At 36.4% G+C, this 17724-nt stretch overlaps 1 protein-coding gene across 1 annotated transcript in view; it reads right to left on the bottom strand.

The window, feature by feature from the left end:
• TFEC (transcription factor EC) overlaps window positions 1-17724 on the bottom strand; it is a 37012-nt gene that overhangs the window by 13760 nt on the left and 5528 nt on the right. The window contains exons 3-5 of the mRNA XM_057390489.1: window positions 5133-5247; window positions 4215-4268; window positions 10-85 (exon numbers count right to left, since the gene is read on the bottom strand). Coding sequence (XP_057246472.1) covers window positions 10-85; window positions 4215-4268; window positions 5133-5247 — 245 coding nt within the window. The remainder of the gene's footprint in view (window positions 1-9; window positions 86-4214; window positions 4269-5132; window positions 5248-17724) is intronic.

The raw sequence follows: 17724 nt of genomic DNA, 5'->3' as shown, positions 1-17724 counted from the left end.
TGAACTCACGGATCATTAGACTTGGGGATGAGTGTTCCAAGCTCCTTGATTCGGTAATTAATATTATACCTTCTTCTTCTCTCAACTGTTAAAAAAGAAACAGTTACTATTTTTATGGCAAAATATTCCTGGAGAAATTCAAAATAAAACATTTTAATTAGTTAAAAACCAAGTTAGTCAATATACAGAAAATGTCTTYCTCAAATAACAGTCCCAACATGAACTCCTACCTGTCTCTGACTTACTCTCAGGACAAGTTCTATGATTAGTACCTTCTGTATCTTACCTTAACCACAGATTTTTTCCCCATTTACAGTCAGATTTCTAGAGAATGCAACAGTCACATATTGTCTAAATGTGAGCTAGCACATCCTTTTCCCTGCTGTTTATGCATTCTTTCTCCACTCTGCACCCACAAAACAAAGATTGCAGTTTAGTGGAGTTTTGMTGGTGATTTCAACAGGGATACAAGATAATTCATCCAGCAACTGATATTTTGGCAGAACAGCTGTTAGAGATCACAGGTAACAGCTTCACTATCCCTTACTCACAATTACCAGACATTTATAACCACAGAGCGAACGTAACTACACCCATATCCCCTCACTGAAGCAGGGCAAGATTGTGTCAGAAACAGTTCATTCCCATTACATCTATTTCCTTTGATGATGGACAGCACAAACATATTTACAATTATTTTTAAAACACAGATTTTTTTTAAAAAAACATGGTTTAAACAATGAAATATATTTTCTGGCTTTAAATTTATGCTTCTCCTAAGACAAGCTGTGTAAGGTATCTTGTTCAACTTTGTAACTTAGTTAGAAAGGAAAAAAGAAAAAATTAATCTCTTTAAATTAGTGCCCCCTCTCCGTGTTCTCAGTTCACTTTGCCAGCATCATACTGATATTTGGGTTGGTGTATGCGATCCTTCAGAAACTTCATGTTTTTCTAGTGGATAGGTCCAGAGGACATCTCATTGCTTTAGGGAATTACTCATATATAATTTTACACAGTAAGTGCATTCAGTGAGAATGTAGTCCCATTGGGGTTCTCCTGTCAGAGACCAGCAGTCTCTAATGGTGTTTCTGCTGGTGTGAACGCATGATTTTGTCCACTCCCTCCATTTTAAATCAATCCAAACCTCACTGAATAATCAGGATTCAGCTTTGGTCCATCCTTAACATCACACTGAGCTCCTTGTCCTTTGCATCTTGGAAGGACAAGGCTTTACCTTGGGCTGAATATGCTAATACCACTGTCAGACCAGCCCTGGCCAACCTAGAACATGGGTAGAATGCATACATGCTCTGTGTTTGGAGATATTCACTTATAATTAATGTCCTAATTTTGAATATAAATACTAAAAGACCAGTAGAGTTAAGCTACAAGCGTGCAGCCAAGGACATCCTCGGGGCAGGGGGGTCTTCCAAGGCTGACTTCAAACTTCTCATAATCATATGAGAAGGTCACTTTCAGTCTCAGCCCCACCCCCTTTAGTCCTCTTTTTTCTCTCTATTAAAGGGTTTTCTTGCTGTCTGTGTGAGGCTCCTAGGTTCGTGCAGCTGTCAGTTATTTCCTCCCTGGCAGATCCAAGTTCTGGGAACAACTGTAATGTTTTTATTTACTCTGATGAAGTTATTATTTACTCTTTGTGGGATGTATTGTCTTGCTTTCTGTAGAAATGGGAGTTTCGCTCAACAAACTAGAGCATCTCAGGTTTTTTGGTCATGATTCCCATATTCAGAAGACAGGGTTATAATTCTCCTGAGTGTAATGCTAAGTGAACCYCTGCATCCCATTGGAGTGAATGTGCTGGATTTTGTAGGACAGCACACCGTACAAAAGCACAAAGCAACTGAAAAWTTTAAAAGATGTATTTCAGTTGTGTTGGCAAAATAATGGCATGGCAAACAAAATTAAAGAATAWGCTTTAACGATACTGTCCTAGGTGTTGTTTAATTAATATTTACACTGTGGAAAACTCTGCAAGATATTTGTCAAAAAGTAGTCAACTAAACATTAGCTATAAAACAAGGCAAAGTTATCTTTACAAATCGACACAGAATCTTTTCTCGTTATATTTTTAATTTTTTTTTTACTGAAAAGAAATATCCAATGGTTGTGTTAATGAGTTAGGGGGAAATYTTAAGCTTGAAAACATGTCTCAATAGAACTTTCCTGATGTACATCTCTAACAGTTGAAATGATATTCTGAATTATCAGTAATATTTGAAGCATCAAATTATATATAAGCCAAGTCAGAAAATGATTTTTCAAACCACATGGACAGGATGAGGATGTAATATTCTTTGTTTGGAAGAAAAAAAAAACCTAAGTCAAAAAATATTAACTAATGTTTTAAACTCTGTCTGTTACATGAAGAGGTTCAATTTCTTACATCTAAATCTGTTTTCATTGTGTMATTCAGTATATAACCTTTCAAAAGGCACTTGTTTTCCAGTGCCTTCATGCCTTATTGTTATGACAATGTGCAAGAACATTTCCGTAAAATGTGACCTTAATTTCACCYGAAAATTAAATTTGCATAATTCCAATCAAGTTGGAAAACCCAAACTGATTTTTCAGACTACCACTAAAAAACTTGATCCTCATAAAGGTGTAAATCACATTAATAAAGCCTTTATATGCAATGYTTTATTATGCCCAAGCCATTAGATGGTAGAGCTATCTCCAGAGAGACTTTGAGCCCTGTAGAACACACCTTGAGCCCGGCCAAAACAGATGCTGCCTGTCTGCAGTATCTTTAGGGCTACAGCCTTCAGTTTAGTTGCCAGCRGTGAGGGAAAGTTCTCAGACATTTCTCCCCAATGTATGTATGAGCCTCTYGTTCCCCTTGTAGCTCCAGATAACTCCAACCCACCCTATTTCCTACTCCATCTAAATTTCCCATTCCTGCCCTAAAAAGACAGGCAGCAGCTGCATTGGCATTTCAGAGACTATGTGCTAGCAACATATCTAAAAATCTTCATAGTCTGTCTATAATCCACAAAAAAAATTGCAGACAGGCATAAGGATGCCTTCTGGAAATTCTAAGTAGCAGAAAATTGTCTACAGTGATTGCTAGCACATTGTACCCATGTATGCATACTTTCAGGTATGTAATTTCATGAAAGTAAAGCCATAAATCCCTCTAAGATTACTGGAATAGCCAGAGAAACAAGATATAAATAAGAGGGAAAAAAAATACAAAAAATGTCTCTTAACTAATTACCAATTTATGTTTAAATTCATAGATTTATAGAATATCTCAAGTTGGAAGTGATTCATAAGGATCATTGAATCCAACTCTCATACTCTTTCTGTTGGAAGAAATGGAAAGGAACACTTGAAAATGTAACTGCTCGATTCAAAACTTTCCAAAAAGAATCCTTCATRCTTTTTGCTTCAAATTATGCTTTAGAGGGAAAAATTGTGTAGTTTTATAGGCAGTCTTCTCCCAGTAATGAAGCTGATTTTTTTTTCTGTTCTATACAAACAAACATGTTTCTTATTATTATAAGTCTAATATTCAGACACTGAACTATGAGTTTCACTACACTCTAAGATTATTCCTCTAGAACCAACATGCTGAACATCTGTGCATAGCTGCAGTGCTCTTCATCAAGGAAAGTGCATCCTGCATGACAGAGGTTACGCAGCGTGTGCAGCAAAGCCAGAACACTGGTGAGTCTCACTCAGTCCTGCACTGATCTCCTTTGGTGACAAAATATTTCCATAATTTCAAGAGCTTGGCAACCACTTAGAAGTTTTCTGGTATCCTCTGCAAATTTTTTTCCCTCCCCATCACCCATAGAGAGATACAGCCTCTTGCTTGAGTGCTTCAGTAAATATGTGTGAAGACTGGATTTTCACTGGTTTTTTTCTCATCATCTGCCTCCTGTCTTGTATGCTTCACACTGTAATTCTTATAGACAACATCAAGTGTGCTACTGTAAAAAAGATAATAGCAGGAGATGATATGGAAATAAATTAATTGCAATATGTAAAGTATTTTGAAAGACAAAAGAGAAAGAAATTAATTTCAAGAAAGAAAGCTTTGTGGTTGGCTGTGCTTGCAATCTGAGTTCAATTTTATTAGCCTGGCAAGAAGCTGATCTAGAAGAAGAACAGAGATGTGGCAGCTAATGTATAATGTTTTTGCATTCTCCATACATTCCATTTAATGAGATGGAAGATGAACACATACTTACTGAGATTGTGGTTATCCTTCTTTTGTCTCTCCTTTGCCATTGCTCTTGTATCTGCTTCTGACAGAAAGTAACATTTATTAAAATAGTCCTTAAGATGCAATTCCAGTACTTCTTTCATCTTTTGAAAATAGYCTCTTGTCACAAAGAGCAGACTTCCAGTCTTTTTACTACATTACTATTTTTATTATTAAAGCAGATCATAGGTAAATCTATATTCTACCAGTACTAAATTTTCATCAAGTCTGTCAGGCTGCTTAAGATATTTTCATTGCACATTTTTTTATTTAAGAACATAGAAATGCCATGGAGGGGTATTTTTCTCCAATTTGCTGTATTTTACATCAGGATAAACTTACAGTACACTATGAATATGGATTTTCTATATCCCATAATGTAAGAGTTAATCAGATTTGTAAGATGTTGAATAAACTCACTGTTTCTTCTGAGTGACACTAATAAACTGTACACAATTTTTAGCATTCTTTGGATTAATTGAATGTAACTTTTAAAGTTGTTAATCCACTMATATAGCTTTACCTTGAATAGCCTTATTGTAAAATTTTGAAAGAACTATTTGTTCTACCCTGTAACAAATTTAATGGATGATGATTTATTTATATTGTTGGTCAGGAGCCAACATGTGGAAGCATATATTATGTTTTCTAAAATATTAAGGTTTTTTAGCATGATGCTCATAAAAAACAGGGGGCAAACATGGCTTCTGAATTGCTAAAGAGAAGAACAGAAAGAAAACATTTCTCCTTGATCTCTCTTATTTTCCTTGAAGGAAACTTCGAACTGCAAAATTCTCAGGAATTTAGTTATGGAAACTTTTTTTCATGGATAAGATTTATTCAGCTTTAAAGAGACACACCATCAGTTATGCAGTTATGTGATAAAATTTCAGAGTTCTTTTACCTGTGAGCTCCCTTTTTACTGGTAGATTAGCTGGGCAAGAAGCATTTGTGAGACCCATATTAGCTGGTGCCATTCCCTGGTCACTGTTATATATGTCCAAAATGCTGCTAGATAGCTTGAGGGGAAGARAAGAAGAASAAGAAAAAAATTAAAATCAGTTAAAAGATTTTAAAAACCCGACATTCATGTGAGGAGCAATCATCTTTGGATATGAGCCTGGTGTTCTTTAGAAGGAATATATGCACATATCTCGAAAGGGAAAGTTTAATCTCACACAACATTCAGTAAAATTGAAAGCAAAGGGTCACTGTCATTTTTCCATGAGTACGATTTGTGGCAAAATATGGGCCTCAGTGTAGGCTTTCCAATTGCTTCTACAGCTTATTTTCTAAAACCGGGTTTGCCATGACTGCATTTCAAATATACATTAGGTTTTAAGTCAAAATGACCTTGCTGATTTTTACCATATTGCCCAGTACGATTTTTTGACCACAGCTCTGAATTGGTACTTCATATAGGGCCTGGTTTAGAAGTATAAAGATTCAGGGACCTTGTTATATGCAAAAGTTAAAAATAGAGTGGCCAGAACATCAGAGAATATACTTGAAGGACAGGAACTGTACTGTTGTCAGGATAAACCAGATAACCTAATGGTTTTAATATGCATGACATATAACCATGCATACCAGTATCCTTCTCACCTTAAAAAAATTAATTATTTAAATAAGCTCAGAGAATGCACTCAGAGAGAAGCAAGGCTAAAATATGTGGATTCTGGGCAATTGCACAAATATTACCTTTACCTGAATAGCTTTGCATTTACAAAATAAGTGTAAAATGTGTAAAAGTTTACTAAAGATCAGTTCAGGCTTTGCTCAGYTTCTATGACCCTGTGATCAGCCTTTCAGCATTGGTCTTTTGCAGTAAAGGCAACACATTTTTTTGTTTTATCATACATATAAAATTAGAGCTGACATCTTTGGGAGGTTTCTTTGCAGCCAACACACAAGGACTTAGCAACTGAGTTTGGGTCCATATGGCCAAGTTAACAGAAAAAAACAAACCAAAAGAGAACAAAAGAAAAGCACCAAAAAGAAACCCCATCATTTTTTTTAAATCAGTGAAAAAATGTGGATACAACCACTGACTTGAGACAGAAGAGCATTAAAGGAAATTAGTAATTATTTAAGAAAATGGTTTTCCATTGACAAGAAAATGTGGTTTTGCATATTTGCCCTGCATCTATGAATCCTGAAACAACATGGAACATTTCCATACAGGTTGCCGAGACACCAACCACAGGTCTGCTGGGAACCAGCTTTGTTTTAGACTCTTATAATTTCTCTTTTTGTAGAGACTGTGACCTTCAGCACAACTTACTTTGAATGTAGCAAATTTCCCAATTACTCGCTCAGTGTGAAATTGTTTCATGGCAGTGTTTCCTATATTTTATGTTAAATCTGAAATTTTGAATTAGTTTTACTTTTAAATAATGATTTTTTAAAAATCAGCTAATAACTGTACTAGATCATCCAAGAACCTAGTTTGAGCTAAATGTTCACAGTTCCATTACCTACAAGGAAATGAAGCAATCAGAATTCTTCTTTAACACATATAAATGACATGCTCATTTTTAAAGTAGAGCTTTATTAGTTAGGAAAACTGATAATTCTTTCTGAATACCATCAGAAATCACAGCACCAAGTCAGTTTTGAAAATCTGCTTACATATTTGATCTCTCAATGAAAATACCTTTTAAAAGAATGTTTGGAATTCAGATGAGTATTACTCAGAACAAGCTCTGTTTAATATGCAGGATTTGACTAAGAGTATTCGCACGTTAAGTACCTTTGTTTCATTCGAGGGGTAAATTGACAAGTATTACAGAATTCACTGCAGTTTTACCTTTGCCATTTTCTTTGTTCCAGTGATAGGGTAACTAAATTACAAGAGTGAACTCATATTAGCTCTAGACATATTTCATTACCTCCTAAATTATTGTAAATTAATTTGTCAATTGAAACAATATGAAAACAGAATAACATAAAAAATTGAGAGTCAATGTGACTCCTACACTTATTCCAGTGGACTTTGGTGAGCTGTGATATGATTTAGGCTACTGCTTTTGGGAAATGCTAGGAAACAGTAACCACTGAAAATTATATAATTTAATAAATAATTAACAAATGAGAAATGCATACCTGTCATACTTTACATATTTCACACAGCTGTGTTCATAAGTTCAATAATTTGTATGAAACTGATGGCAATTTTCAGTTTATTAAATTATCAATGCCATTAATGGAAAAAACAGGCTTGTACACCACAGTTTGATACAAATTTGAGAGACTTAATTGTTTACTTCTAATTTTCAAACAATAAATCACATTTATCCTTGAAAGATAGTTAAACTCCTATAGTCTATGCACAAAGGTGTGAATTTTATGACTGTCAAAATCCAAGAGAAAAGTTGTCAAAAAATGGCCAGTTTAGTTGGTAATTACAAATTTATGCCAACACACCTGAAAGTTCAAAATTGTGTGAGCATTCAAAAGAATAAATACAACTCAAAATCACAGGGAGAAAATTCAGCTGAATTCAATTACACCTTTGGGGACGGCAATTCCATGTCACTATTGTTCAAAAGGTAAGAGTTCATGTACCTCCTTCCATCAGTAGGATCACCAGGGCAGTGACTGCAAGTATCTGTCCATGATCTATATCTGACTACAATAATGTTTTCATTAAGCTGCAAAAGGCTTGAAATATCACAGAATCATAGAATATCCTGAGTTGCAAGGGTAGGACATGGATCACTGAAGTCCTGCTCCTGGCCCTGCATTGGACAAGCCCAAGAGTCACAACACCATGTGCCTGAGAGCATTGTCCRAGTGTTTCTTGAGCTCTGTCAGGCTGGTGCTGTGACCATTTACCTGGGAGAGCCCCAGTTCCAGTGCCCAACCACCCTCTGGGTGGTGAACTTTTTTCTAATATCCAACCTAAAACTCCCCTGACACAACTTCACACCATTCCCTTGGGTCCTTCAGGTGGTTGCCAGGGAGAAGAGATCAGTGCCTGCCCTTCCTCTTCCTCTCACAACAAAGTTGTAGACTGTGATGAGGTCCCCCCCTCAGTCTCCTCCAGACCAAGTGACCAAGTGAACAGACCAAGTGACCTCAGCTGCTCCTCACAGTCCTCCCTTCTGGACTCTTCACCATGTATGGGCACCCTCCTTTGGACACTCTGATAGTTTTGTATCTTCCTACAATAATCACACAAAACTGCCCCCAGCACTGGAGGTGAGGCTGCCCCAGTGCAGAGCAGAGCAGGACAATCCCTTCCTTGCCCAGCTGGTGATGCTGTCACTGATGTCYCCCAGGTCCCTTTCTGCAGTGCTGCTTTCCAGCATTTCATTCTTCAGTCTGTATATTCATACAGGGCTGCTCCTTCCCAGGTGYAGAATCCAAGGCTTGTCTTTGTTAAACTTCACACAGTTACTGACTGTCCAGCCCTCTAATAAGTCTCTTTGCAGGACCTCTCTGCCAAATGTCCCATATCATCTTTATTGCGTGCATATCTTCTCCAGTATTTTTTCCCTGTCATTTCACATTTTTTTTCAGCCATTAGGAAAACAGAAAATTCCCAGGTAAAAGGAAATCATTTATCCTGCAGGTGTAATGAGGTATATTGGTTCACACATGTGTTGTTTTGAGAAGTCCTGGTAAGTCACGTAATTTCCAAACCTTGCATTCATGATACTTTTATTTATGTACATGTATCTGAGAATTTAGATGCAAGCAGCTCATAAGGAATGAGAACAAAAACATYAAAAAATAGGATAATATAATGCACCATCTTTCCAACTTCTGAAATACAGCCAGGTTTGGATGGAAGATCAACAACATTTAGCACAGCAAATGGTTAAGTGGGAATAACCAGTGACAATGTGGTACAGGAAGAGAACAATACCATATCTAATTAAAACTGCAAGGAGAATTAAAGAAAGCAGACTGTAATTAACGAAGTTAGCATTTGGCAAGGACATTGGGGTTAACATTCTTCCTTTTGTATAAAGTGTCATGGGATCTTCAATGCCTGTGTGCAAAGACTGGAACATGAGAATTTCCATTCATGGGCCTCAGTCCTGAAATACGCTCAACTTTGAAGCTTAGAGCAATTATAAAAGCAAACTTCAGCTGGACTACCTGACTGAATACACCTCACAAGAGCCTGTGACTTTGTGCTCACTGACAATGTCYAAGGGAAGTAGTATGAGAGATACTTCTCATCAAGAGAAGCTTGTTATGTTCAATATTTGGGTCTGAACTGCTATGCAGGCAGAATTGTGTACCAAATGCYAAGAGTTTGTCAACAGCATTGATGACTTGCAATGGACAGCTGAGATCACAATTTGCAGTCTCTTATATCAAGTTTGGGTTTTTTTTAAAGGAAAACATTACACGAAAGRCTTTGCCTTATTAAAGGAAATTATGTGATATTCCAAAACCTCTAGCATAATAGCTGTTGGTAAATACCATGTAATTTTAAGGAAGACTTAAACCAATAGCATTTCCATATCTTCCAAGAKAAGGATTCTGAATGCTCTAATGAAACATATGAATACATGTTGCCTGTGCCTGTTTACAGTCCCTAGATATCTCTATGTCACCACAGTGTTCATTTGCATAATCACATATTATTCAAGAATTTTTCCATTTTAGCTAATCTTTGCATGATGTTTTTGCCTTAGAGTAACATTCAAGTCTGTAAGAATCAGGGTTGTATCACAATCAGTATTGCACAGGTAGAAAATAGCAGTCCAACCCTTTCCCAAAGTCTCCTAGGATTTTCTTAGTTTAAGAATTCTGCTGAACATGCTAATGTCCAGTCTGGATGAGAATGCATTTCCAGGACATTGAGTTCAAYAAAATTAACACATTGTTAAATAATCTAGTTCATAAACCCATAGTGCTCTGTCTAAAATCAATTAGGTTTCACATCTCCAATACTTTTATTTGGACTACGTTTAAAGAGTTGACTGATTGAAATTATTTTCAAAAAGCTTATCTTCTACTTCCATTCATAGACAAATTTTATTTTCTTTTGTGTTCCTTTAACGTTTATAGTTCATTGTTTAATATGCCCAGGTGACTACTGGGAGTGAACACAGCTCCCTTATGAYCTTGCTTTTCTAAACTGAGCAGGTCATGATTCTTTAGACAGACTTCTCATGCTATGATATGCTGTGACAAGACTCTCTGTACCTTTCCTGCTTTGAATTAGGTTTTTTTGGAAGGGTGGACACCTATTTTTGCCTACAGTATTCAAGAAGTCTTGTGCTCAGTGAATCCCACAGTGGATATTTCYTCATGTCTCTTGGAAATGTCTCATCATGATGGATACTAAGATCATATTTATCTTCTTTTTGCAGTCCCATCATTTTGATGGCTTATAGTTATCCTCTGTGCAACTAATGTAACCAGATCTTTTTCTGTCATCTCCAGTTAATGAGCTCTCAGCTTACTGCAGACATTCCTGTTATTAGTATTTAAATGAATGACCTTCCATTCAGTACTATTACATTCCTTCCATTTAGACTATTCTGTCATCACAGTCATATAATTCTTTCTCTATGATATCCTCATCCTTCTTTATGTTGGCAATACTTTTTATTTTTGCTACCTCAGTAAATTTCCTCAGTATAAATGTATACAAGATCACTAATGAAAATATTAAGTAAACTGAGATTGAGGATTGGTTATTGGTGCACTTCATTAATATCTTTTATTTTAAAAAAATAAAAAATCTTTATAATCTCTTTATCTTGCTCCTTAGCCTGAAAGGAATTCTGTTCGATTACTTTCTAGATAACCTATACTGCATTTTACAAATATGCATTCATACAAGAAGACTGTAAACTGCAAACCTTGGATATGCAGACAGTCTGAAAAGATTAATTCTGAAGGATGTATGGAGGGTACATATATTGTGAGAGCAGACACCTCACATATTCCAGTTGTCTGAAATTGCTAAATCTAGGATAGCAAGAGCTTTTCACAAAAGTACCAGACTCTCCTGGCAGGCCAAGACCATTCATTCCCTAGCCTGCTTTCCCTTGAGAAACTGCAAACAGACAACAGGACAGACTGCCCTGTTATCCAGCTGCCATTTCTCCCAGGGACTTACTTCCTCTCAGCCACACTCACAAGCCCAAGTGTGTGCTAAGGAGGGTCAAGATGTCCCCAGAAAATACAGAGGTCAGGACCAGACTGCCATGAAGACATCTTCATTCTGCCAGATCAAAAGTGCTGATGAAAGGAGACAAGTGGGGAGCGAGTTGCAGGAACAGYCCTGCTAGCAGAAGCTTCCTTTTGCTATCCTCTTTTCCAGGGTTAATAACTGCAGACATGCAACCCACCAAGTGTGCCTACATGCCTGTTTCCTGCAGTAACAGCCCATGGCATTCTTCCACAGCAGCTGTTGAGCATTACAGGCCATTGTGAGGATCGCTGACCCTATCACACATGGTCAGCTTGCCTGTACTGCACCTGCAGGCTTGGCAAACTTAACAGGGAACCACAACATGTGTGGCTTTACCTGTCACAAGAAGAGAGAGAAAGAGAGAGACTATGTAGCTGCCTAACCTGAAAGTCTCCTGTGTCTGYAGGAGAAAATTTCTTTTGGCACTTGGTAAAAATTGGTATTTGCTCGGACTGCATCTAAAATGAAGGATTAGTACAATACTTTATCATTTCTTACCCCTAAATATATCCCACTTAAATCATGTTTTCACAAACTTAATTGATAACATCCCTTCAAAGAACAGTGACTTCTCCTTAGTCACAAAAAAATATTAGCACCCATCTATTTCAATGTGGTTCTTGCTTGTCACACCTTTACAATTTATTCATGACAGGTAAACAAAACTTTTTTCAATCTTTCAAGTTCACAGATTAACATCAAAATGTGCACTGAATCTGGACAAATACTGAGTTGATCAATAAATATATCTTAGTCCAAATTAACAAATCCATTTTTTAAATAACAATGCCTGGTATAATGGATGTTTGCAGGTTTTGACAAGGGAAAATTGGGGCAATACTTGTTCCTTCAATGTGTATTTTAATAAACCCTGTCTCTTCATCTTTTCAAATTTATTGCAGACAATACAAGTACTTGTGCTTGAAAATCTAGGGTTCAGCTTCCTTTTTCAATTGCTATGCTGCTTGAAGGAAGTTGAACRTAAGCTGGTTTATCCTTTTTATTTGTAAGGATGCGTTTGCACTATCAGATGCCAAAGAAGTTATAGTTGACTGGTTTTAGAATCTAGAAGTTCCCATTTACAGCTAGATTTTCCTGATCTTTTTGTAATTGCAATACRAAATACTTATATTTTAGTATATATGGTCTTCAACAGTTACAATAAAAAAARTTTCAGTTTCTCTTTTTATTATGTAAAGAGACTAGCAGAAAATTCTATACTTCTCAGATTTGTTTTCATCTGAACAAATTGTATCTCCTTCTATATTTATCTTTAACATGGTTCATAATTACACAATCTTCAACCAGGGACTTAATGCTCAGATATATTATATTACATATTATATATTATGCATGAAAACTGGTTCATTTTTTATCTTCGAATAATGATCATCAAGCTGGTTCATTATTCATCAGAGAAAAATGAACTCTGTTCATATTCTAGTCATAGTACATTTCTGCCCTGTTCATATACGTAGAAGTTCATTGTCTAGATAAATGTCTGATCAAATATGACCAAGCAAAGGAATTTTCTGGAGAATCAACAATTTGCAAGAGGTTTGTGTTCTTTCAATTACCGTATTTTAATTGTGTGTTTTTAGCTATTCTTGTCTTTTCTGGTCACAATATTAACATAACAGACAAAGCCCAAAAGTGAAGTGATGCTCTGATAATGTCATCAACCAGCTTGCAGCTGCAAATCAAGTCATGAGAGTGTTGCCCGCTAAACCCCAGATTCTGAAACCCAGATTCCAAATAAATGATAGACCTGTGAGCTATTTTACTATTATTTTACTAGTAACACCAGCTAATATACTAATTCTTGGTTCTACTTGACTTCAGTTTTCTGGATACTGTATGTACCTATTTCAAATCATTTACATTCTTCCTCTAAAAACAATTACCAAATGTCAGCAACAAAAAACAAAGTAAAAAATTGAGGCTGGAGGAGAAGTGAAAAGCAGATATATTTTTTTGGGATTAGAATATGGGGCATTTTCTCATATATGTGTGTGTGTGTGTGTGTGTGTGTGTGTGTGTGTGTGTGTGTGTATGCTAATATCTCTGTTACCAGTATTTATGTCATATACTTTATATATGTTTTATATTATGCCCTCTTTAATTTCATCTAACACCTAAGTCTCTGAACATATTCCAGCAAAGCTTTTATGTTCTAGTGTCCACATGGATGTACCATGCAGAATTTAATTTTGGTTGAAAATCCTTTCTGTAGTGTTCGATTTCAGATATATTCACAAACGCTTATTTCTAGTGTAAATATAAATATATATAAATATAAAAGTAAATATGGTGTAAATAGCTATTTCTTAAACTAYTTTACAGATATACTAAAGGTCATGGAAGGCCTAGGCTGATGGAGAAGGAAGAGCCAAGAAAATCAGTTGTACTTTCAGCAGTATATTTCTCAAAATGGACTTCAAGAAATCTTTGTATTTTCCACAAGCTGGCTTTGTTTTGCAGTAAAAAGCTTGACTACACCTGAAAAAAATAGTGGCCACTATCATTGCCTCTGAGCTCACAAATCTTTTAGTCAACCTAGGCAAATGCCATTGACATAAATTTGCAGTTTATTTCCAGAAGGGATCATAACCTGTATGCTACAGACACCARAGAGCTGAATACAATCTTCTTTATGACCTGTCACCTCCTAAGSACTCCAAGTCATGCATTGCTGCATGCAGACAGCAACACAAGATGCAGCAGAGGCTTTGGGATACAACAGAATCTTCTTGTATCAAGAATTTGCTGKCAGATCCTGCTGCACAGGGGCTTGGAATTAATAAGGAATGAATATTGGGAGGGTTAGAAACTTGTTTTAACTATCCCTTTCTCTCACTTCTGTTTAACAAGTGTTAAGGTCTGAGATAAAGATCACGTTTGTTWAAAGTATTTGCATACAAACAACTGTATTTTAGAATAACACTTCCATTTCTGTCTTTTTACCTTTYAGAAAGAGGGCACCAAAGAGGAAAAGATAAATTTTCCCTTAATTTCAGAGTTATGGAAAATTTACTACAGTTTAAAACAGCACGTACAATGTCATTACAGTTTACTAAATTTACTACAGCATGAAGACTGAGTCTTTTGGCTCCCTTTAGCCAGAGAGTTCTAGAGTCAAAACAGAGAAGGATTAATAGACATTGGTCTGTTAGAGAGCTAGAGACAGACCTGCACTTTTTGGTCATTTTGCACAGGTTTTGAATGCTGCAGCTATGTAATAGTAGACCACAGTTCTTCCACTGACCCAAAGTAATGCATGCTCTATTCTATGAAGACCTTTTCTACAGCACGAGGTTAATTGTGCAGGCAAGAGAGCCTTATACTCCCCATTTCCACCTCAAACTACTAAATTGTGTGAAATACCAGAAGCAAACCTTCATCTGACATTTGTATGACATTCAAAACAGCAGTGGCAGTGATAACAAAAGATACTTCCAGCTGCAGGAAACAGGCCTGAGGAGTTCTGCATTTGTGCTTTTCATAGTTAGTTTTTTGCAGCTGAAGCAACTGAAAGACACAATTTTCTACCTAAYACTTTTATAGTATGGAAGAAAGACAAGGAAAATATTTGCTCACCAGTTTTATTTTTGAGGAGTCTATTATTTCCTCAAAAGCTACAGACTGTTTCTTCTCCTTCATTTTTCTTTCTCGTTAAACTTGTAAATGATACCAGAGAGTGCTAGACAGAAGTTTATATACTTAGGTGAACTTTGATTCTTTCTTGGACTTTAAGACTAATCTAGTGTAGAATGTGATTGACAAAGCATTTTCATTGATGTTATGCAGCCTTTTCAAGTTAGCCAACCTAAGCAAATGAGGTTGTTAATGTTCACTCTGGCCCTTTCTCTGAAATGGATTTGAACTTTAGCAGATTTTATCAACTTAAAAGTGTTGCCAAATTACATGAGTATTCACTAAATAAAAAATACTCATGATTATGCAGCAGGGGGCTGCCTAGATCAGCAATGCTATATGCACCTCTAATGGWAAGCCGGGTTTACTTCATGATTGAATAATCACAGCAATTATTGAATAAAATACTTTGAACCATGCCTACTTGAATTTCTTCCTTCTGTATGATTTTGGAGAATGGGACAGACAGCAGATTTTGCAATCCATCCCGATGGTCACCATCAATATTTAACAAATAATTAATACAAATACAAATTATTAATGTCATGATGAGAAACTGTGACCTCGAAGACCTTGTAATAGCAGTGAGATTTTGCAGACAGAGTGAACTAYGCTTTTACTAATAAATAGAGTCTCCATAAAATCAAATGCAGAGTTAACAGATTTAATCAGAACTTTACACCAGTTGTAGTTAATAGAATCATAAAAATTAAAGAAGGAAAATATCTATCTGTCCTGTCCTGACCTACCTTTTRCACAATGCAAGGTGTTTTTTCAAATGCCAAAGGAACAAAGCAAATACAAGTAAGCGCTGCAGCAACTGAGGATTTTCTCCACAAGCTGTTTTCCTGCAAGAGTGGCAGAAATGAAGCAACCCCACTGACCTGACTCCCAAGCAGATTGGAAATAGACAGTAGCTCCCAGTCTTAGTAAAGCAGAGAAGCCTCATAAGATCCCTCAAGACGTGACCCATAGCAAGGCATCATCTTTGCAGAACATTGTGGTCCCCTCTGTGCCACCTTTCTGCTGTTCACAGCTGTTCTGCTGTTCACAGCTGGCACAGCCCCTGACTCCCAGCTTGCACTGTGCTTTTGCTCCCCTTCTCTGTTAATGGTTTCATTCTTCTTTTCCCAGCATTCCCGCTGGCAAACCCATTCAAAGAGACACTTAAAGAAAGCATTTCTTAAATATTACAAATAAACCATAGTATCATGGAATCTTGAGGGGCTGGTATGACCTTAAAGATCATCTAGTCCCAACCATCCCTGCCACAGRCAGGGTCACCTCCCACTAGAMCAGGTTGTTCAAGGCTTTAATCAGTCTGGCCTTGAACATTGCTGGGGCTGGGGCATTCAAAACCTCCCTGGGCAACCTATTCCAGTGTCTCACCACCCTACAGTAAGGTGTTTCTTCCTACATCTGCATGRAAACATCTTTTTCTTGGCTTTATTTGGTACTGGATCAGGAAAAAAAAATTCAATGAGAAGGTTTTCCATGAACAAGCTTTCAATTTTCTTCCAAGTAATCTTGGAAAGGAAATGCTGCATTATATTTAGTCATTCATTATTGGCTGCTCCAGTAACATGGAGCTGAACTGATTCAACCTATCAGCAGCTGGTGATTTTTTTGAAATCCAATTTCATGGTAGTGCTCTGCCTGAAGCACTGCTCTGCTACTTTCTCACTGCCAGCCATCTAACTGGTACAGTGTCTCTCTTCCCAGGCTTCTTCAATAATTGTGCTTAAATCTTGTGTGCTCTTGAGCACCAGAAAAAAAAAAAAAAAGACAACTTAGAATCCTTGAAAATGATCACAACATTAAATTATTTTTCTTGCTGGTCCCACCCAGCTCTGTGCAAGAGTAGGCCAATGCCATTGCAGAACACTAATTTCCTCTCACTTCATTCTCATTCCAAGCCAGTCATGCTTTTGATATAAGTTTTAGTGGACTGCATGTCAAGTAGAGAACATTATCCCAGTTGTACAGATTATCTGGACTACAACATTTATTTCTGAATGAAAGTGCGGGTAAATTGCCAGTTKTTTTCACACAGATGTCCATTGTGATTGCTAGATTTCCTGGGTTTACTGGTGAGTCCCAGGGCTGTATATGTACACTATCAAAACAAAACATTTAGTAGAAAGAAGGGGTTCACAAGATCACACGCTGTTAAATCACACCCTAAAAAGTGCAGAGATCCTATTTTTTAACTGCTCTTTCCTATCTCTCTTCACTGTGGCTAATACTCTCCATATCTTCTTTAATACGTTTCTTAAATTTCTCTTTTTCAGATATTAGAATCAATTTAGAGCACAGCTTTTTACTACCTGCCCTAAACTTTTAATGATGGTGTAAAGTAATCTTTATATTAATAGACCTAAACATCTACATGTCCTGCATTCTGAACCTTTGGAAGTATTAATAGAATTTAAATTCACTAAAAAATGTCAAATAGACTGTAAGGATTTTGAATAAGAATGAACTTCTGAATAAAAATGAAAATTATTTACTTTCAAATGTCTGTCACAATACCTGACCTACATGACAGTAGTTCACTTCTAAAACTCATTTATATATGATTTTTAATTTTTTTTTTTTAAGGATTTCTATATGCTCAGRAACAAACCTGTTGCTCCTAACACCATATGTAAAGAAAATGTTTTCTTATAATAAATAA

Source organism: Malurus melanocephalus, unplaced genomic scaffold (genome assembly GCF_030028575.1).
Source record: "Malurus melanocephalus ecotype Western Australia unplaced genomic scaffold, MMel_1.1 scaffold_27, whole genome shotgun sequence".
Taxonomy (NCBI): domain Eukaryota; kingdom Metazoa; phylum Chordata; class Aves; order Passeriformes; family Maluridae; genus Malurus; species Malurus melanocephalus.
Note: the sequence above shows the minus strand (reverse complement) of the source record. Positions and strands in the feature narration are given on the sequence as shown.